This window comes from Astyanax mexicanus, chromosome 18 (genome assembly GCF_023375975.1).
Source record: "Astyanax mexicanus isolate ESR-SI-001 chromosome 18, AstMex3_surface, whole genome shotgun sequence".
In the NCBI taxonomy this organism is placed as follows: domain Eukaryota; kingdom Metazoa; phylum Chordata; class Actinopteri; order Characiformes; family Acestrorhamphidae; genus Astyanax; species Astyanax mexicanus.
Genome location: NC_064425.1, coordinates 44,184,300 through 44,206,536, shown reverse-complemented (window position 1 = coordinate 44,206,536; position 22,237 = coordinate 44,184,300). Strand labels below are relative to the sequence as shown.

At 35.6% G+C, this 22,237-nt stretch overlaps 1 protein-coding gene across 1 annotated transcript in view; it reads left to right on the top strand.

Annotated features, from left to right (window-relative positions):
- si:dkey-262k9.2 (uncharacterized) overlaps positions 1-22,237 on the top strand; it is a 50,542-nt gene that overhangs the window by 12,638 nt on the left and 15,667 nt on the right. Inside the window, exons 2-5 of the mRNA XM_049467071.1 lie at positions 15,745-15,797; positions 17,404-17,451; positions 17,755-17,793; positions 20,255-20,302. Of these exons, the coding sequence (XP_049323028.1) occupies positions 15,755-15,797; positions 17,404-17,451; positions 17,755-17,793; positions 20,255-20,302 (178 nt within the window). The 5' untranslated portion in view covers positions 15,745-15,754. The remainder of the gene's footprint in view (positions 1-15,744; positions 15,798-17,403; positions 17,452-17,754; positions 17,794-20,254; positions 20,303-22,237) is intronic.

The window sequence follows — 22,237 nt, the reverse complement described above, 5'->3', positions numbered from 1 at the left end:
TGCTACTTCTCACTTCTTCAGAAGAGATCCCGTCCCGTCTCACCGCCCGATCCTCCGGCGCTTTGTGGTGGCTTGTGGTCAGCAGTATTTGCCACACACAGGAAAGTGACAGCCTCCAATATGACAGCATAATATTTAAATTCTGCTTATCTGAACATTTCCATATCCTCTTCAGCGCGAGGCGAGCGAGACGTTGGCTCCGGCGGTTGAGCCGAGTTTCTGTTCTTCGGTTTTCAGTCAGACAAGTTTCAAACACCTGACTTTTTTCAGAAGCTTCATGTACTGAAAACAGAGAAGTGATGGACCAAACTTTAAAAAAAAAAAATTGTCATTAGTCATTAAATTACATTTTCAAGTGGACAGTTTGCATTAATGGATCTCAAATGTTGGACAAGTGAATTTTAAACCATTTCATTGTTGAATAAGTAAAATTATTTAAGCTTAAATAACACAATGAGCTACATGCTAAGTGCTAATTAACCCTTCCTTCCTAATTAACCCAGCATCCATTGCAATGGACATGATACATGGTGTGCTTTCTTCTTTCTTGTGTATTCCTTCACTTCACACATGCAGATTAAGACCTAGTATTTATCAGCATAGACATTTATTAGCCAATCAAAGAGCAGATTAGAAGACTTAAGTCTGTCCTGTAACACATATTCATGACAAAAGTTTGCATAATTTTGTGCCCACGGTGGCATTTAGCCAACATAAGTCTAATCTGTGCAGCAGGGAAAGGGTAACTTGCTCTTACAGCCTTCAACACTGACACCAAGCAGCTGCCCCACCTAAAATACTAAAAGAAAACACATAAGTGAAGAAGGTTTTTGGGGAATAACTGCTCATGGATGGAAGATTGCGGGAGCCAATTATATTCTGTTAAACTAAACTGATTCAAATAGTAAGGCAGTTTGGTTTTATAAAGTTCTTATTCAGTTACTTCAGCTTCTAATCAAATATACTTGTATACAGGGGTTAGAGAACGAAACTGAAACACCTGGTTTTAGAGCACAATAATTGATTGTGGTGACGGACAGTTCTGGTGGAAACAGGAGAGTTGAGGTGAACATTGAATTCTGCGTGATTTGATCAGCCGTGGTTTTATGTTTTTTGGATACAATCCGGGTTAGCACCCGAACATCCCTTTCAGACAGCTTCCTCTTACGGCATCCACAGTTAATCCTGTTGGATGTGGTTGGTCCTTCTTGGTGGTATGCTGACGTTACCCTGGATACCGTGGCTCTTGATGCATCACAAAGACTTGCTGTCTTGGTCACAGATGCTCCAGCAAGACGTGCACCAACAATTTGTCCTCTTTTGGAAATACTGAATATGTAAGAGTAAGCTTAAGCTTCTAAAACACTATATGCTGTGGAAAACCGACCCTTGCAAACCAGTCTAACCCCACAAAACACATCAAACATTGCATCATGCGTCATTCCAGCCCTGCATTGTGGTCACATCAAATAGACTTTACAGCACAAACATACAACAGTTCATTGCTATACATCAATATCTATTGTCGGACATATCATTCAACCTACAGTACCTGAACACGCACTCTTTCATCAGATCTATTCCAAGAGAACAATGCTTGATCACATTCTGCTGCCATCTGAAGAGCTTCCCTTTCAGCCTTAATAGGGACATATATTATATTATATTGTAACTTTTTTTACACAAGAATAGAATGGTTAAAATAGGTATATGTGCTATACAACACAGGTTTATGTAGTTCTTTGAACCAATTCACTCTCACATAAAAATATATTTTACAAACTCTATTCTTTCAAGTTTCAGTCACTTTCAGAAGGAGCCATTTAAGGGCTCTGTCACTTTTATGCAAACAAGCTGTTGATTGTATATGCATGTATGTCTACTAAATAATTTCATATGTGTTTCCTTCATAGTTTAGATGACTTTAGAACTATTCTACAGTGCAGTAACTTATATAAAAGTGAAAAATTGCAAATTGGTCAATTGGTGAAAAAAAGGCATAATACATGTAAATTTAGACATAAATATGAATATACTAAGTAAAAAAAACTCTGCCAATGGGGTAAGCTAATTTTTCTTGGTAAGATTTCTTTAAAAAAAAGCCATCACAAAGTCTCAAAATAAGTAAAATAAGACTTATTTATCAAGGGAAAAAACAGATCAATCACAGATTTTTTTGCTTTAAATTTGAAAAGAAGAATTGGAATAACTTGATTGATGACCTTTTTGTGCTTATTTTTGAGTTCAAATTACATAAAATGAGATGACAATTCTAAATTAGACTGAATAAGATCATTATTCCAAAAATAAGCGAAATAATCTAAAATGTACAATGCTTAATAAGACAAAAAGTCTTAAAAAATAAGATCTATTGCCTTAAAAATTGAAAATTTCACTTGCTAAGATTTAGTTTTTTTGCAGTGAGCTTATGACTTTTAGTGTATATTGTTTATTTTTTTATTATACAATATATATATATATATATATATATACACAGGGTAATGCGGTATGTGTTAGAAGGCTTGTCTACAAACGTTTGGACCCATAGTACAGATATTTTCCTGTGTGATCTGGGCTCTTTAAAGGGATCTGAGCCCTCATGCTCTGACTCTGACTCTAAGCTCTCAGTGTTTGGTGTGGAAACATCATTTAGAGTTAGTTACACAGGCTGAGCAGATGGAGACGGTGATACGGAAGTTCAGCCTGAGGTGTGTGAGGGTTGTGACCGGGAGCTATCGGCCTTTGGACCCGGGCCTATCTCTGCCTGAGCTATAGACACTCAACTGACTCAGGCTGGGTAAACAGTGGAGCTGGGTTCATTTCCTTCTTCCCTTCTTCCCTGCATTAGCACACACTCTGAGTCAGTGAATTTTGTAAAAAGAAAACCGGCTACATACAGCTCTGGAAAAAAATACAAGAGATCACTTAAAAATGATGAGTTTCTTTGATTTTACCAAATTGAAAACCTCTGGAATATAATCAAGAGGAAGATGGATGATCACAAACCATCAAACCACCAAACTGAACTGCTTGAATTTTTGCACCAGGAGTAAAGCAGCGTAAAGTTATCCAAAAGCAGTGTGTAAGACTGGTGGAGGAGGAGAACATGATGCCAAGATGCATGAACAAAAAAAACTGTGATTAAAAACCATCAGGGTTATTCCACCAAATATTGATTATTTCTGAACTCTTAAAACTTTATGAATATGAAATTGTAGTTTTCTTTGCATTATTTGAGGTCTGAAAGCTCTGCAAAATAATTTTGTTTATTTCAAGCTGATATCACCCTAGAATTGATGAGGGGAAAGAGTGCTGCTATCTACTGTACCCATCCAGAGCTGATGGCAAGCTGCATGACCAGTATTCAAACTAGTGATTTCCCTATTATAGTGGGAGCACCTAGCCTGCTGAACCACTTGGCGCCCCTTAGTGTACTATTTATTTTTTTAGCACTAAAAACACATCGTACTGCTCATTTAACTATATAAACTGTGCATTATCTGAATACTGTGCCATAATACTCTATTCATAAGACTTCAAACTACACAGAATTCATATATTTTATTATTCATTATTTTATCATATCACTCTTTATTTGATTGTCAAACATTTAGCATAACAAGCTGCACAAAAAGATTCTAAACAAAAACAGGGTGAGCTTATTTTTAAACTAAAATTGGCGTTTGATGGAAACATGCTTATTATGTAGAGTTGCAGACATGTGAAATTGTTCATGGTGACTTTGTTCTGTGGCAAATATACATTTCGATTCTCAAAAATTCTAAATGACGCAAATATACAATACACAGCAATATGCAAAATATTGCAATATGTAAAATTCTGTCTCTTCTATCTTTTATCAGGTAATACTGGAAATATCAAAATGTCATATAAAAAATTCATCCCCTATCAGTTCTGCTTTTCCCTGCTGCTGCTGCTGCATGGTGGTTTGTAGCATGGCGGGGTGCATGTTGGGTATCGGTGCATCTTCTAAGTACAAGTGTTGCTCAACTCATGTTTGTTTTTTAGTTTGCTCTGGCTGCTGACATAGAGGCTACTGCAGATTATTATCAGCGCTATCTACGTTGTGTGTTCAAGATCTCATATATATATATATGTGTGTGTGTGTGTGTGTATGTATGTTGGTGTTTGTGTGTGTTTTTTTGTGTCAGATTTAAGATAAAAATTACGGAGAAAAAAAAAACTGACGACCAGGATGCAAAATACTCTGTGAAGTATTTAGATCCTCTTATCTGGGGAGCTGTTAACTCGTGGTTTCTGAGGCTGGAAACTCTTGCTGATGAACTCTTGCTCTTCCTTTCCTGGGTCAGTCCTGATGAGTGCCAGTTTCATCATCAGAATGTTTTTGGTGGTCTTTGCAATTGATTATACTTTTACAGCTCTTTAAATGACAAGAGACAAGAAATTCAGGTTTATAGGGCAAATTATAAGTGAGGAGACACTAGTATACAGTGGTGTCAAAAAAGTGTTTGCCCATTGATTTCTTATGTTTCTTATGTTTTTTTTTTTTTCATGTTTTTCAGTGTTAAATGTTTAAGAGCATCTTAACTTAGAAAAATATAAATAAATCTGAAACAGCAACTGCCATCAAAAATGAAACAACAACAAATTAAACAAATGAACATACAAGGAAGAAAATTGTTTGAAATTTATCAGCCAATCAAACAGCAGCTTAGCCCCACCTACTGCATTGGACAAAATAATAACAAGAAAAAAAACATATTTATTATTATTATTATTTTTAAATATATATTTATAACATATTTATAACATATTTATAACATATTTATAGATTTATAACATAGTTATTTTTACTGCCTAGGGATGAAATAAAAGAAAAAGTAAAATAAAAAAGTAATATTAAAGTTATACATATAATAAAAATAAAAATTTTAAACCAATAATTACAATGCAATTAACCTAGAAATACAGGATTTTTTTTTTTCAGCACAATTCAAATTTGAAAGGGTTTAGAGTAAAACACATGCATAAAAAATGGGCAAACACTTATTCACACCACTGTAAAAATTATAAAAATAATATTAATAATAATAATCATAGTTCCTTTCCCATGGCGTTTTTGAATATCTGCACAGTATCTGCTTCCGCATCTTAATGTAGAAAAATGTAAATAAATCTGAAACCGCAACTGAAACTGCCCTCAAAAATGAAACACCAACAAAAACAAATGAACGTAGAAGGAGGAAAAAAAACGACAGAAACAAAAACGCCGTGTTCTCCGCTCCGTTTCCTCCTCTCCGGCCGGCGCTGCTGATTTATAGTCCTGGATTACGCTCATTTGCTGCGAGAAGCTTGGGGGAGCCGCCGGCTCTGCTGTACAGAGCGGTGAGTATTAATGATAAGAGGGGAAATTAGAGCTCCAAACAAGTGTGGAAACCAAAGAAAAGAGCTAATTTAATTCCAGCTCAAATCTACACCAACATATTAGGCAATTTTGCAGTAACGCAGGCTGTGGGAGATGCTGGACTCGCAGGTGTCGGGCCGCGCTGATAAATATTTCTAAATTGGTTCGGCTTATTATTTGACCCAGAGCAGCTCGGCTCCTCAAATTGGCGTCGCGGGGGGATTTTATTCGGGGTGCTGAGGTTATTGCTGGTGGAAAATGTGCTCCTGCTCTTCAGCCTGGAATCGTATTTACCCTGAAGCAGCTCCTCCGCCGTCTGATTAGTGCGTTAAATGAGGGAATCTCACTCATCCTGATGACCTGAAGAGAGCACGGAAATCGTGATTTACAGTGCTGGTAACTCTTCATCTGGCTCAGCTTCTCCTGCTTCTGTTTCTGCTCCTGCTCTTTCTTTTCTCCCTCCATTTTTTCTGTATCTCTGAGGGAAGTGAGTGAGTGAGTGAGTGAGTGAGTGCATATCTACAGTATTTAGTCAGTGTTGTGAAATCAGGTGGTTTGTGGTTGTGAATGAGACAGACTGACGAAACATTCACCATATCAGACCAGATTAACGTGTTTAACGTATCAAATTTTTTTCAGACTATTGGGTGCACCAGATTATAAGTCTCTTTAAGCGACTCTTTAACTAGTAAGGGTGCCTACATCGAAGTGAGCAAGGGTGTCGCCATGTTTCCCTTTTAATGGGGAAGCACCTTAGCAAAACAAAAATATAATTCTTTAAGAGAACAATTTTTTTTAAAAGTAAAAACGAGTGCTGGATGTTAATCTACATCCCAAGTTGCAAAAGTTGATTTCAGGGAGGTTACCCAACCACTACCCACACCACCCCCCCAACCCCCCCGCCCCCACGCCAAAAAAAAAAACAAAAAACAAAAATTGCACACTCTCCAAAGGCTAACGAAACTTTACTTTTAAATGAATTAATTTTACTTTTTTTTTTTTTTTTTTTTATTTAGAGCATTCAGAGGTGAAATGAGTTTGATCTTTTTTCTTTTTCGAAGGCCCTGCCTCTGCTTTCCCTTTTTTTTTTTTTTTTTGGGAAAAAAAGCCTTTATTTGCCAAATTGACAGTTACAATATCACAAAAAATTTCAAAACATCAAAAACATTTGATATCATATTACAATAATTATTAATATTGCCACCGCCATGATCTGCTTTCTCTCACTCACTGAACAAATCCCATCCGGGAGGGGGGAAAAACACTGCCCGCCCACACTAAAAACTGATTGGCTGTCTTACAGACTCTTTGCAGAGAACAGTCCAATCAGAACCCTCTCTGTTTTCTCTCTCTCCTTCCCACACTCGTTCTGAATTCCGGGAGATTATATGTGACTCGCGGGCATCAGGGAGCCGCTACCGAAATGCGGGAGACTCCCGCAGCTTCAGGGAGACTTGGTTTGTCTGATTTATTTACAGTGAGCTTATAATTCCAGTGTTTTGTTCATGGATGATGGTATGGTAAAAATATTATATTGCAATATATTTAACCCCCTTTTTTTAAACAGATCTTGGCCTGTTCTTTTATTTTGTATACATTCAGAATGTACTCAGAGTGTGTGTTTCTTTCTATTTCTGTGTGTATGTATAATGTTTGTATGTTTTATGTCTGATGAACAACAGGAAGTATAGCTGCTATCGTTACAGGAGCTAATGGGGATCCAAATAAAATAGACAAATAAACAAATCGTAACAAAATGAAAAGTTTGGAGAACATGAAATGATTCATTTGTATTTAGGAAGCTATTCTATATTTACTTCAATATTTTTTTATATCTTTCATTACAAATACTTAAAAATGTCCAGGAATGTTTCTTATCAAACATTAAAAAAAAAAACATTATATGTAATTTTTAAAGAGAAATCTTCAAAACATATCAAGCAGAAATTAGAAAAAGTGCTGGCATGTTGAGGGATTAAAGGCATTTTTTATGATGCACAATTTTATTTATCCTGTTTTTACAAGATGATGCTATTGACTGATGGTGCCATCTTGTCAATATAATAGAAAAAATGATAATTCTACGATAAAATATCAATGCAGTGTATTGCCCAGCTCTATTTATGATGGTCCTGTGGAGTCCTGAGTATGGTAGGACAGGAAAATAAGAAAGGAGGATAATAGTAAAGTATGCAGAGAAACAGATACAGAACTACAGTCTGTAATTATTATTATAGAACTACAAATCTGTTGAGATGAAAAACATGGGCCATTAATGCTGAAACAAAGAGGTGGTGTTTTTAATGTTATGCTGATTGGTGTGCTAATCAAATACAGTAAATACAATAACAGCAGTGAGACGTTCCCTTCATCAACTCTTTATAACTCTTTTATTTGGTAAACCTTCTTGAGTCTCATGATCATCAGGAGCTTTTCTTCTGTGGTTCTTATCAGCAGACGTGTCCTCAGGGCCTCCAGACAGTCCGTATCAGTGCTCAGTTCTAGACCAAACACACCTGAACCGCACTGTAAAGAACATGAAATACCTGCTACTGGTGTATTTTTTTCAATTTAAGCTGAGGGTGAACTCTAAAATCTAAAATCATGTAGTTTAATTACTCTTTGAGAGTCAGGTGTGCTCTGACTTTGGCGAATCGCTATTTTAATGGTGCAGCGCTTCCGGGAGTCTCAGCAGATTCTGTCAAGTTGTAAGACAGGGCCTGAAGTGTTCTATAATATGCTGAAAAAAACCCCGAAAATAATGTGTATAGAAATAAGAGGATAATCATAATGTTATGCTTATTTGACAGACACAAACACACACACACATGTAAATGAAGTAAAGTTTACTAAAAGAAAGGATTGATTCAGCAAAAATAAATGAAGTAAAGTTTACTAAAAGAAAGGATTGATTCAGCAAAAATAAATGAAGTAAAGTTTACTAAAAGAAAGGATTGATTCAGCAAAAATAAATGAAGTAAAGTTTACTTAAAGAAAGGATTGACTGAAGTTCAGTTCACTTATTTACTGTATGTAACAATAAAGTCTTGAAACCGAGTTGAAGTTACTTAAATTTATCTGAAATTAAATTTACTTAAAAAAAATCTGCAAATGCAGAAAGTTGCGAAACTTTTTTAAAGTAAATTTTAAACATCATTTTTTTTTTTTTTTTCAGTGTGGTAGGACCAAGGGGTAAAATGGGATTGGGCTTAATACTCACACGCCAGTTCCCATAACTCTTGGGGTTACTCCAGTCACTTTTGCATGATGGGAAATGAGTCATCAGTGTACATCGGGTTGACATATAATACAGAATGTGTGCCAGTATGTTCGGGGCCAAGTCCGGGTGCAGGGCAGATTCTGAAGCTGCAATAGAAATTAGCACCAGGAAGTGGCGCTCAACACAATGGGGCATCGGTAACAATAACATGCGTGAAGGAGGAGGAGGAAGGGGTTATACTGGAGAAACTGGTCCAGCTCCTCTTCAGGAAGAAGGAAATGAAGCTCTAGTGTAAATAACAATCTGCCACAATCCGCTGCGTAGCTTCATGCTATTTCTGAACAATTCCAGGGTAGAATTTAGCAAGAGGTGTTTCCCAGCTGTCTGAGCGCGAAAAAAAAAAAAACAGAGGGACGTAAACAGAGCCGATTGTAGTAGCGACCGAGAAACGGAAGCTCGGCCCGGCCAGCTGTGGGCCGAGAACATCTGCATAGGTTATTAAGTGGAACAGGTGGCATGAGAAAGAGCAGAGGTGACTGTCTTACTCCAAACCACTGAAACATGTCTGTTAAATCATTCAGAGAGTGGAACATTCCATAGGAGAGGAAAAAATAAAAAAATAAAAAATAAAATCGACCTAGAAATATGACGTAGTGGACTTACACTGATTACTATCACTTAAACACACATTTTACTCTGCCTATTAACACAGTCACCACCTTAAAAATTCCCTCTTTTATTGCTTATATGCAGTACTGTATTTTTCGCACTATAAGGTGCGCTTAAAATCTTTAAATTTTCCCAAAAAATCATTAGTGCTCCTTATAATCCAGTGCTTCTTATGTATGAATTCTACCAGTCATGTATTAAGGAGCAGTAAATCCACTCTGTTGAAGTACAGAGATATAAGGTTGAGTTTTTAGTGAAGTTTCTCCAGCACTAAGGCTGGAGCAGTATAAGCGTTAGCTGCTAACTACGCTAAACATTAGCTTTTTCGATGTTCAGAGGCGAGAATATTGGACTTTTACCATGTTAAAACAAGCTACATGGGACGAACCGCTAGTTAATATCAATATTACTATCACTAATGCTGCACTAGCATGCTAATGCTGCTGCACCCAGCTTTAGTGGGAATCTGGAAATCTAAGCTTACTGTAAATAAATTGTTTGGGTGAGCTTTACTCAACCAATTAAACGTTTTTTTTTTTTTTTTTTCTTTTTTTTCTTTCAGGAAAGAAGTTTGTGTAAATTAACATCCAGCACTCGTCTGACTTTAAAAGTATATATATTTTTTTCTTTAAGAATTACAGTTTTGTTTACTTAACTTGGCTTTACTTACCTTCCTCAACCTACCTCCATACCACCCAGTACAGAGACCTGCTGAATTAGAATGAAAAACATGGCGACACCCCTGTTCCTTACTAGTGTCGCATAATGTGCCTTATAATCCGGAAAGCTAAAACAATGTGAAAGCAAATACACACCAACATAGATGTATGCTTGATATGCACATGCGATATCTGCATACTAGGCAGATTAGCATTACATGGAAACAGTAGAGTCTTTGCTATCGTAATGACAGGAAAAGTAGACCTTGCGTGTCTCGAAACGCACAAAAGGCAAGTACTAATTCTTTTAATTAATCATCAGTGTGTCACTTGCCATTCAATTCCTTTTAAGGAATTGAGCACATCCATCCAGATGTGCTCTGACTTTGGCATATTGCTATTTTAGGGGCGCAGCTACGTGGACATGGCTAATGCTTTGTAGCAGGGGAAACTGACATTGATATAACAAAGAGTTATATTTTGTGTAGATGTACAATAATGTTATTTTATTTTTGTATTTATTTATCCTTCAATTGGTCATGTTTGGCTTTTTTACTTGAAAAACGGTTGTTACCTCATTATTCTGCCAATGAAACTCTCACTTACTGCTGTCGTCTATTTCCCTTCCTTTATAAGCCCTTTTTTTTCTTATTCTTGATGCAAAAATCACATGAATTCAGATCTGGCTGTTCAGACTGAGCTGCATTGCACTTTGTTTACCTGCTGTGTGAGCGTAGCCCCATGCAACATTTAAATATTCTTCTGTGACCATTCAAATGTGTTTGTGTGCGTGCAACTAAGCATGCATGTGAATGACGGGGGATGTTTTGCACCAAAAATAAATTAGGGTAGGCCCAAAAAACCACAATCAGCCTGAGTTCCTAACTGACTCACAACCTTCCTCCTTTACTCCTTTACTCCTTTACTGCGTTGCTGCTTTACTGCGAGTGATATCTTCAAATAAACTGAACACCGCTACCAAAACCAACGCATTTATAAATAGACAGCTGCATGCACCGCAACCGCACTGCATCCTTAATATGGTCTTATTTTCTGTTCTTTTCTTTTCTTATTTTATCAGCACTAATTTGTTTCTGTTCTAAATCCAGCATCTCATTTAGGTGAACATTAGTCACGTTTTATAGGCAAAAATAATTATATTACATATTATTTTTTTCTGAAATAAAGAGTATTAAAAAAAATAGTTTATCATGAAGTTGATGGAGTAATAGTCTCGACTACCCAGATGGAAGCATTTGCTGTGTGGATTTGATTGCATTATTCCAGATAACACAGGTCTACTGCTTCACAGTGGATTTATACTGGGACCATAATGGGCTTTATAACACTATATATAATTATATAGCTCTGGAAAAAATTAAGAGACCACGTCAATTTCTGAATCACTTTCTCCGATTTTGCTATTTATAGGTATATGTTTGATTAAAACGAACATTGTTGTTTTATTTCATGAACTACAGACATAATTTCTACCAAATTCCAAATAAAAATATTGTAATTTAGAGCATTTTTTGCAGAAAATGAGAAATGACTGAAATAACAAAAAATGGTTATATTTTTTTAAGAGTTTCTAAGAGTTCAGAAATAATCAATATTTGGTGGAATAACCCTGGTTGGTTTTTAATCACAGTTTTTTTTCATGCATGTTGGCATCATGTTCTCCTCCACCAGTCTTACACACTGCTTTTGGATAACTTTATGCTGCTTTACTCCTGGTGCAAAAATTCAAGCAGTTCAGTTTAAATAGGGGCTCAGTTATAATAGGAATTACATTTTTATTAATACAATGCATCTAAACCTGCTAGTTTCTTTCTTTAAATACCAATTCCCTTTTTGCTAGTTATCTTGAAGAGCATTTCTTCTTCTTATTTTTTTTTATCATTTTTTGTTGATGGAAATACACTATGCATGCTAAAAAATATTATTAATGCTGAGCTTTTAATGGGCTTTATAACTGTCAAGGCTGCAACTGGCTTTAGACATAAAGTGAAACAAACTGTTCATATGACAAAACAATTAAAGCTAATATGTGATAGTTGCTCATGTCGGGCTGGTTTTCCAGTTTATCCAGTTGCTCCAGATCTCCTCCCTTAATCAGCAGGACCGTGCTGTAACATGTTTATAACTGTGGACTTGTTGTTGTAACTTGATGCAAACTGGATCAAAAATCCAGATAATTTCCTTCAAAATCATATCCAGTTCCTTCCGCAAAAAATCTACATAGAAAGAGAAATAAAATAAAATAAAATAAATAAAGTAAAAAGTTTTGTAGAAATCAGATTGAATGCATTTTTCAGCATAAATAAAAACGAATCTACATTTTGAACAAATATATTATATGTTTCTTTTGCTCAATATAACTGCTCACACTGTCTCATAGTGTCTGTAGGCAAGTCGTCCACTGTGCATCTTGATTTAAGACATTTCAGTGTGTCTTTGCTATCATAATGACGGGAAAAGTAGGAAAAGTACACCTTGCATGTCTCAAAACATGCAAAAGGCATGTACTGATACTTTTAATTAATCATGGCCGTGTTTTGGGATGTGTAATGTGACATAAACCTATCAGTGTGTCACTTGCTCATCATTCCCTTTAAGAGCCAGGTGCGCTCTGACTTTGGCAGATTGCTATTTTAACAGCGCAACACTTTTGTGCTCCACAGCAGAGAAAACTCATTTACAGGAACAGCAATGTTATTAAATTCTATTCTGTTTGTTGTTGATGTAAAAGTTGAGTTTGTGCACTGATGTTTGACGTCTGACTGTTGACTGTTGTCAGGGTTTTAATCAGTCAGTGACGCACCTGTGTGTTTTCACTGTCAAGATACAGTAGCAATACGGAAATAAATTTACCTGAACACACATCATTTCCATATCACAGTGCCCATCAGTATAGACATATAAATATATATTTAGAATCACTGTTGCTATTTAGACGAGACAGATTCAAAGCATTAAATTAATAGACGGTTAGTGGGGTGTAAGATATCAATGAGCATCGCGACACACCTTGCACAGAGTGTATGAATCAGTAATGCTCTGTAAACTTGGTATCGGTATTAATTCGCGTAAAAAACACTTTTTTAAAATAGTGATACAGTTTGTTAAACTAGTTCCCCCTCCGCTGGTCTCCGCTCGTCTCTGCTGGGGTTCGGCCAGATTTAGACATGTCGGTTGGATCAGCGCCATCTACGCCTACGCCTGTCAATGTGTACACAGTGCACGCTCCCGATAATTGCTGAGTATTGTGGGAAACGGCGAGCACGCCGCGTCCAGCCAGCATGAACTGGAGCAAAATACTGTGACATTTCACCAGTTTCCCACTGACTCTGCTTTCTGGAGCTTCAGTAAACAAGCAGAGGTGACCCCCACCCACTAAATAAAATAATAACTACAGATCTGTACTTAACTAACAGGCCAGAATTTTTGTACATTTTCTACCTGATATTACACATCTAAATCTTAAAGATTTCTATTCAAGCATTACATAAAAAAGCTATTTTGAATTGTTAAATTTTACTACAAATTCTAATCGTAATTGTGATAGACTTTTTTCTGATTTTTAAAAAATATAATAATGAATAAGAATCATAAAATTGGCTCTTTCCTAAACTTTATTTAAAATCAGTATTTTCCCGAATACAAAACAAACAATTAATGTCACCAAACCTTAAGTTTCGCTACATTCGTCTAGTTTTTACAACTTTATTTTCAGACCTGCAGAATTTGGGTTGATTCCTGTAACTGATCTGAAATTATTAAGTGTATTTAAGTGTAAACAGAGAAAACAGGCAGCTTCTCCAAGTGTCCTGTAGGAGATTTTCAGAGTGTAAACAAGTTATTTTACTACAGACAAAAAGGGTTTTGTATCACCTACACCTGAAGCCCCTATACGAGACAAGGCCTGGGGTATAAAGCTCGTCTCTGGGGCTGTTCCTTATACTGAAGTAACAATAGAGTATTTTTTAGTGAAAGTATTTTTTGTACCCATATTTTTTTGTATCAGTAAAGATCATAAAGATTTAAAACTTTATTATTATAAGCTGAATATGTGTCAAGAACTTGTTTATCCAAAATTGTCTGACTTTTAAATTAAAAATGTGTAATTAAAAAAAGCTAAATTAAGCTAAAACTATTTTTTCAATAATACATTAACAAAAACAAATAAATAAATAAATAAATAAATAATAATAATAATAATAATAATAATAATAAAAGAAAATCAAAATAAAATGTTAGTTAAATATCTATGAGGCATCTACTACATATAACGGACATATCCAAATAAAGTGTTACCAAAAAACTTCAATATCAACGAAACCACTGTGAAAAACATTCAACCATGCTCACTTTTGGGCTGAAAAACACCAAACGTCACGATAAGCTGATAATGGTTTCAGTATGACTGATAATAACTGATAATAACTGATAATAAGTGGCTGTGGTGAGGGTAAATTTACTTCACTTTCAGTACAATACTGTAATGTGTAGAGTTTCATCTTTCAGGTGAAAGCTGTGTTAATCGTAATAATTTGATTAAATAAATGCTTCTGTAAGAAACCTGTTATTTTAATTTTTCTTAATCAAAATATAGATAAATTATACTAAATTAAATAGATGTTTGAAGGTCTTTGCAAATGCACTTTTTTTTTACATTTTTTTGAGTTTTTGAAAAATTTCAGACTTTTTTCTGACTTTATTTCTTAAAGCCATTGTTTTCTTTACTTATTTGAGTAATTTCTGCCATCATAAAGATAAAACCAAACGCAAATGTTCAATATAAAAGCTGTTAATAGCACAAAAAATAGCAAAATTAGTCAGAAATAAAGATAGACAGACAAAAAATAGATAATAATGCTTTTTAATGCTACAAAACGGTCACATCCCTAATTACATACAAACTTATTCCACACAAAAACACTATTACATGTGGAAATTCACACACACTATGTGAAAAGCTACACAAAATACTATAACAAATTTGACATTAACACACATCTGTACCAGTGTGTACTTCACTAGTAGTTACACAGTTATTACATGGGTTGTTAATGTGTAACTACACAGTTATAACAGGCACTTAATATAAATTTGGACCAAATTCTGCTGCAGGAGTATTATCTTAAAATTAATCTTAATTCTATCAGTTTTAGTGTTTTTTTTTTTTTTAGATCACCAAGAATATTGTTATTACAAAGAAAACTATTGTTATTACAAAAAAAAGTGCTGCTATATTGTAATATTATTGTAGAGCCATATAGCTGAGCCCTAGATGGCATGCTTTTTACTAAAAAAAAAAAAATATTCAATGTAATTGAAGCTGAAAATGAATGTAAAACAATCAATATTTTGGATACAGTTTAAAAATAAAAGTGTTCAGATTCTTCAGAACGGCAACTTTTTGGGAGAGGAAAATACGTAAAACCTGTTTAACTTTCAATAGAATCAGTGTAAAGAGAGTTAATTAATCAAGAATGGCACAGTTTTGTCAGATTGTGTGTTCAAATTATGTAATAAAATAAAAATCGTGCTTGTTTTTTTTATTTTTTATTGGACATTGACTGTATTTGCTAGCTCTAAATGATGCTGTTTGTTGCTGTTTTGGCACATATACAGATAAAATTAAATCTGTATTTTTAGTTGTTATGTATAAATGAACTGTAATCAATGCTCATGTTGCATGTTGTTGATATATCGAGATTTTATTTTATCACTTATCGCTCAGCCCTCTAGTTTTAAGTGGTAAAACTTTGGTTTTAATTCGTTCTCGTTTGTTTTTCTCTTTGCAGACGTGCAGAAATGTTGCGGTTACTGCTGCTGGGCCTGCTCCTCACACTCACAGGTAAGTTGAGTCTATCTTGAGGTAAAGCAGAGTAAAATACTTCTGTCCTGAGGATTTAAAAGCTTCAATCACTGAAACTGCTTCTCTGTCACTTACACTCTCTGTGATACAAGACTGGAAAATCCTGAGCAAAGAGCTATAAAATAAAGCTTCAGCTGCACTTAGATCATCTGCAGGACTTCAGTGGACTGTCAGAGTCCTGCAGACGTGCTAATTTTTAAGACAGGACATTCAGAAACATAAATATGATGGATGCATATTTCTATCTTAGGTTCACATCAGTGGGTTTTAGAGTTGCACTTCTATTTAACGCTACTATTGAGTTTCTGTCAAATTAACTGACTGGTTTAGAAGTTTGGTAAAACTTCATTTTAAGTGGACTTGTTTGCAAATGTTTAAACTTTAAACAGACTATAAGTAAAACATCAACAAACAATCTGTGTAGTAGCAGTAAAACATCATCTAAACAGTAAAAGAAATCAGTAAAATACACTTAATATGCAACTTCCTCTAATATGCTCCAGCCGAAACATAACAAATTCTATCCCTAATTTTAAACTCAGTCCAAATCCTAACCCTAATTTTAAGATTAGTTAAAATCCTAACCCTATATTTAACCTTAGTCCAAACCCTAACCCTAATTTTAAGATCAGTCCAAATCCTAACCCTAAATTTAACCTTAGTCCAAATCCTAACCCTAATTTTAAGATTAGTTAAAATCCTAACCCTATATTTAACCTTAGTCCAAATCCTAACCCTAATTTTAAGATCAGTCCAAATCCTAACCCTAAATTTAACCTTAGTCCAAATCCTAACCCTAATTTTAAGATCAGTTCAAATCCTAACCCTAATTTTAAGATTAGTTCAAATCCTAACCCTAACCTTAACCTTAGTCCAAATCCTAACACTAAATTTAACTTTAGTCCAAATCCTTATCCTAATTTTAAGATCAGTTCAAATCCTAACCCTTATTTTAAGATTACTTCAAATCCTAACCCTAATTTTAAGATCAGTTCAAATCCTAACCCTAACTCAAATTTCAGTAAAATCATAGCCTTAATCTTAAACGTAGTCCGAATACTAACCCTAACTTTAATCTCAGTCCAAATCCTAACCCTAACTCAAATATCAGTACAATCATAGCCTTAATCTTAAACTCAGTCTAAATCCTAACCCTAACCTTAAGATCAGTCCAAATTCTAACCCTAACTTTAACATCAGTCCAAAACCTAACCCTAATTTTAAGATCAGTCCAAATCCTAAGTCTACCTTTAACATCAATTTAAATTCTAATCCTAATCTTAGGATGAGTCCAAATCTTATCCCTAATTTAAAGATCAGTCCAAAACCTAACCCTAATTTTAAGATAAATCCACATCTTAACCCCAACCTTAAGATCAGTCTAAATCATAACCCAAATCTTAATCTCAGTCCAAATCCTAACCCTAATTTTAATATCAACCTAAATTCTAACCCTAACTTTAAGCTCAGTCCAAATCCTAACCCTAAACTTAAGATCAGTCCAAATTCTTACCCTAATTTTAACCGATTTTAACTGATTTTAAATGTATTAAAGTGTATTTTTCCTGTTCATTCATCTCTTCAGCTCTGAAACCGCTGACAGCAGACCCTGATGAAGGCTCAGGAGATTTTGGTATGATGATCTGTACATTCTTTTTATTTCAGTGGTGTAAAAATGGGTTTACTCCATTTATGATTTTTTTATTTTTGCATGTTTGCAAATGTTAAATCTTAAATATTAAGTGTTGATAATAAAAAATGAGTGAAAGCTGTTCGATGGGTTGATAGAACTGTCGAGGACTGAATCTCTTTTTAAGATATTGTTTTTATTTTTAAAATAATGGTATATATATTTTTTTAATATGTATCCTCTGTGTCTCTTTGTCTCTTTGTCTCTCTGACTCTCTCTCTTTCTTTCTCCATCTCATCCCTCCAGCCACAGACGACGATGAACTAGATGATGTAGAATTAGCAGGTAAGTCTTCTTTAGCGGCGGCAGCAGATGCAGCATGAAGACAGGTTGTTACTGTAAGGCCAAAGCGATGCACCCGTCACATTAATTCCTGAAAGCAATCAATTAGCCTCTCCCCGCGGAGCCGGGCTGATGGGCCTGGCGCTGTCGTCTCTCTGCTTAATGCACCCTCCACCATTCAAGCCTCCGCCGTCTACCGCTGTCACTCTTCATCTGCAGGATGATTGCCTTCTGATAGAATTACTGAGCTGTTAAGAGCGGCGCTGCTCGGCCTGCGCTTCGGCCGAGACGGGCCGGGCCGGGCCTGAGGGGAGGAAAGTGAAATTACCTTCAAAATGGATGAGGAGCTCCAGTTTTAAGAGCTTAAGAGAAGCGCTCCCGAAAAAAAAAAAAAAAAAAAAACGAGCTGAAGGAAAAGAAGTTGATAATTGCTGGCAGGCTTTAAATTAAAAGTGTGTTGATCTGTTTTAGTTGACGTCAGTGTTTGATCATGCCTTCATTTATTTCCTCATACGGAGGAACACATTCAATTTCACTAATAGTGTTCAATTTTGAGACAGTTTTTATTAATCACACCCAATGTTTTTGTTATTTTAAAAACAATCCAGCATTGTAGATTTTTACTAAAGTCACCCAGACTATAAAGAAAAAACTGAATCATTTTTTAGATTTTAAGTTCTTCTAAGCTTCGCACATCTCTGCTGGATTTTCTCTGTCAGCTTTATGAGGTAGAATCACCTGGAATTCAGGCTTCCAACTTGTCAAGAGTGAATTTGTTACTCAAAACAGAAAAAGTAACAGGAGTGAGTTCCAGTAATAGGAATACCTGCCAGTAACAGGAGTGAGTTCCAGTAATAGGAATACGTGCAAGTAACAGGAGTGAGTTCCAGTAACAGAAGTGAGTGACAGTAACAGGAGTGAGTTCCAGTAATAGGAATAAGTGCCAGTAACAGGAGTGAGGTCCAGTAATAGGAGTGAGTTCCAGTAACAGGAGTGAGTTCCAGTAATAGGAATAAGCGCCAGTAACAGAAGTGAGTTCCAGTAACAGGAGTGAGTGACAGTAACAGAAGTGAGTTCCAGTCACAGGAGTGAGTTCCAGTAACCGGAGTGAGGTCCAGTAACAGGAGTGAGTTCCAGTAATAGGAATAAGTGCCAGTAACTGGAGGACGTTCCAGTAACAGGAGTGAGTGACAGTAACAGGAGTGAGTTCCAGTAATAGAGATACAGTACATGCCAGTAACAGGAGTGAGTTCTAGTAATAGGAATAAGCGCCAGTAACAGAAGTGAATTCCAGTAACAGGAGCGAGTGACAGTAACAGGAGTGAGTTCTAGTAATAGGAATAAGTGCCAGTAACAGGAGTGAGTTCCAGTAACAGGAGTGAGTTCCAGTAACAGAAATACGTGCCAGTAACAGGAGTGAGTTCCAGTAACAGGAGTGAGTTCCAGTAATAGAAATACGTGCCAGTAACAGAAGTGAGTTCCAGTAACAGGAGTGAGTGACAGTAACAGGAGTGAGTTCTAGTAATAGGAATAAGCGCCAGTAACAGGAGTGAGTTCCAGTAACAGGAGTGAGTTCCAGTAATAGAAATACGTGCCAGTAACAGAAGTGAGTTCCAGTAACAGGAGTGAGTGACAGTAACAGGAGTGAGTTCCAGTAATAGGAATAAGCGCCAGTAACAGGAGTGAGTTCCAGTAATAGGAGTGAGTGACAGTAACAGGAGTGAGTTCTAGTAATAGGAATAAGCGCCAGTAACAGGAGTGAGTTCCAGTAATAGGAGTGAGTTCCAGTAACAGGAGTGAGTGACAGTAACAGGAGTGAGTTCTAGTAATAGGAATAAGCGCCAGTAACAGGAGTGAGTTCCAGTAATAGGAGTGAGTTCCAGTAACAGGAGTGAGTGACAGTAACAGGAGTGAGTTCTAGTAATAGGAATAAGCGCCAGTAACAGGAGTGAGTTCCAGTAATAGGAGTGAGTTCCAGTAACAGGAGTGAGTGACAGTAACAGGAGTGAGTTCTAGTAATAGGAATAAGCGCCAGTAACAGGAGTGAGTTCCAGTAATAGGAGAGAGTTCCAGTAATAGGAGTGAGTTCCAGTAACAGGAGTGTTTTTTTTTTTTTTATAAATATCAATTATTTAAACATTCAGTTAACTTATTCACTTCTTCAAAATAGAGTTTTTCTAGAGAAAAAAATCAAAGGAATTAGTGGACTTGCTTTTAAGCATGCTTTTTAAATGTCACATACGTTTCGTAACTATCCGTCTGAGATTGACCAGTACATGTTTTTAATAGTTAAATATATGTGTTTTTACTGTAAATTCAGAGTTTAAACAGATATATTCGGTGGAATGTCCTACAGTATTTACAAATGTTCTCGATTTAGTTTTAACGCTTGTATCAAAGCAATATATGAGCATTGTTATGTGTTGGGTACATGATGAGTGATTGCTTTGTTTGTACATTTCAGAAACAAGTTCTGGAACAGGAGATCTGGGAGAAGAATTTACAGAAAGAGGTAAAACTCCAGTGAACTCCAGGCCACTAACATCACATTTCCAGCTAATTCATCTTTTTACTCACATACAGTACACACAGCACAAAGAGCCAAATAACTCCATCACACCATGCTTTAATCACAGTTAATCATTTCTCTTATTGCTCATCTTCACCACTTCTCCGTATCTCCATGCTCTGGGTGGTGGACGGTGTTCACAGATTTTTGGCACCAATCTTAGTATTTATTGAAACTTAAAAAGAAAAGAGTTTCTTTGATTTTATTATATTGAAAACCTCTGGAATATAATCAAGAGGAAGATGGATAATCACAAACCATCAAACCACCAAACTGAACTGCTTGAATTTTTGCACCAGGAGTAAAGCAGCATAAAGTTATCCAAAAGCAGTGTGTAAGACTGGTGGAGGAGAACATGACGCCAAGATACAAATATTGATTATTTCTGAACTCTTAAAACTTTATGAATATGAACTTGTTTTCTTTGCATTATTTGAGGTCTGAAAGCTTTTCAGGCTTTCAGTTAACAGCTGTGCTGAACTCATCAAGAGTTACTTCCTTGAATTTCTTGTCTCTTAATAAAGTGTTTGAGAGCATCAGTTAAAGTAAAGTAGTGAAGAGGTAGAGTTACAGGTATACAGTGAATAGTGAATATTTGAGTAAAGTGAAAAGTGAAAAATTGAAAAACAAAATGACAGAAGAGAAATGTAGTGTAGGCTTTTAAAGAAAGAGCCATAAAGAAACTACAATTTAAAACAATTGTTTAACATCACAGATAAATGAGATTTGATTAAAAATTAACATAACTCTTTTAAAATGTACAAAATAGTACATGAATTGGGAAGTGATCCAGACTATGAAGGAACACATGTCTTTCCTGGGGCTGCCCTGATGAGAGCCAGTTTCATCATGCCGTTTTTGATGTTCTTTGTGACTGCAATTGAGAATACTTTCAAAGCACTTAAAATTAATTTTAGTTGAGTAGTTGTTGCTTCTCATAATCTGGATTAGAACATTACTCAAATATTCACTGTTCACTGTATACCTGTAACTCTACCTCTTCACTACTTTACTTTAACTGATGCTCTCAAACATTAAACATTAAGAGACAAGAAATTCAAGTTTAATTAACTCTTGACGAGTTCAGCACAGCTGTTAACTGAAAGCAGCCTGAATTCCAGGTGACTCTACCTCAAAAAACTTTATTTAGAGTTTTATTTAGGGTGTGACCAATGGCTAGGGTTGCAACGGTATGAGATTTTCATGGTATGATAACCGTCTCAGAAAATACCGCGGTATCACGGTTATCACGGTATCACCCTTAAAGAAATTACAACAAAGGTTTTTTGTTCAATTAACTATTTATTGTAGAAACCTGGAACAATTATAATTTTAATGTCTCCTTAAAAAAAAAAAATAAGGTGTACACCATCAGGTGAAGGAAACCAGGTTTTTGCACTACTCTTAAGGGCATTAAGAGTGTATATAAAATATATATATATATATATATATATATATATAAATATATATAATATATATACACACATACACACACACGTTATACACATTACATGTACTCTAAGAAGTAAAGATCCTGTATTTAAAATATTCAGTACAATTATTTAAGTTTAAATTATTTATTATCTGATAAACTGAGCCTGGGTCAGTGTCTGATCAACAACTGTTATAAACGTCCGTTTTACTGCCAAGTTGGTATATAACCAGATACTGCAGAAAGAGGGGATTTATTTCTGACATGATCCTCACAATAGAGATTTCTATTTTAAGGCTTTCACAGCGAGTCTGGTTTTAACATATGAAAAACAGGCACGTCAGAATTAGAAAATGAACGCATGTAAATGAATGGCGTCTTTCACATCCAGTCCGGCCAGGACCTTTACACGGACACGTGAATCCATCGTAGCACGCACTTCACGC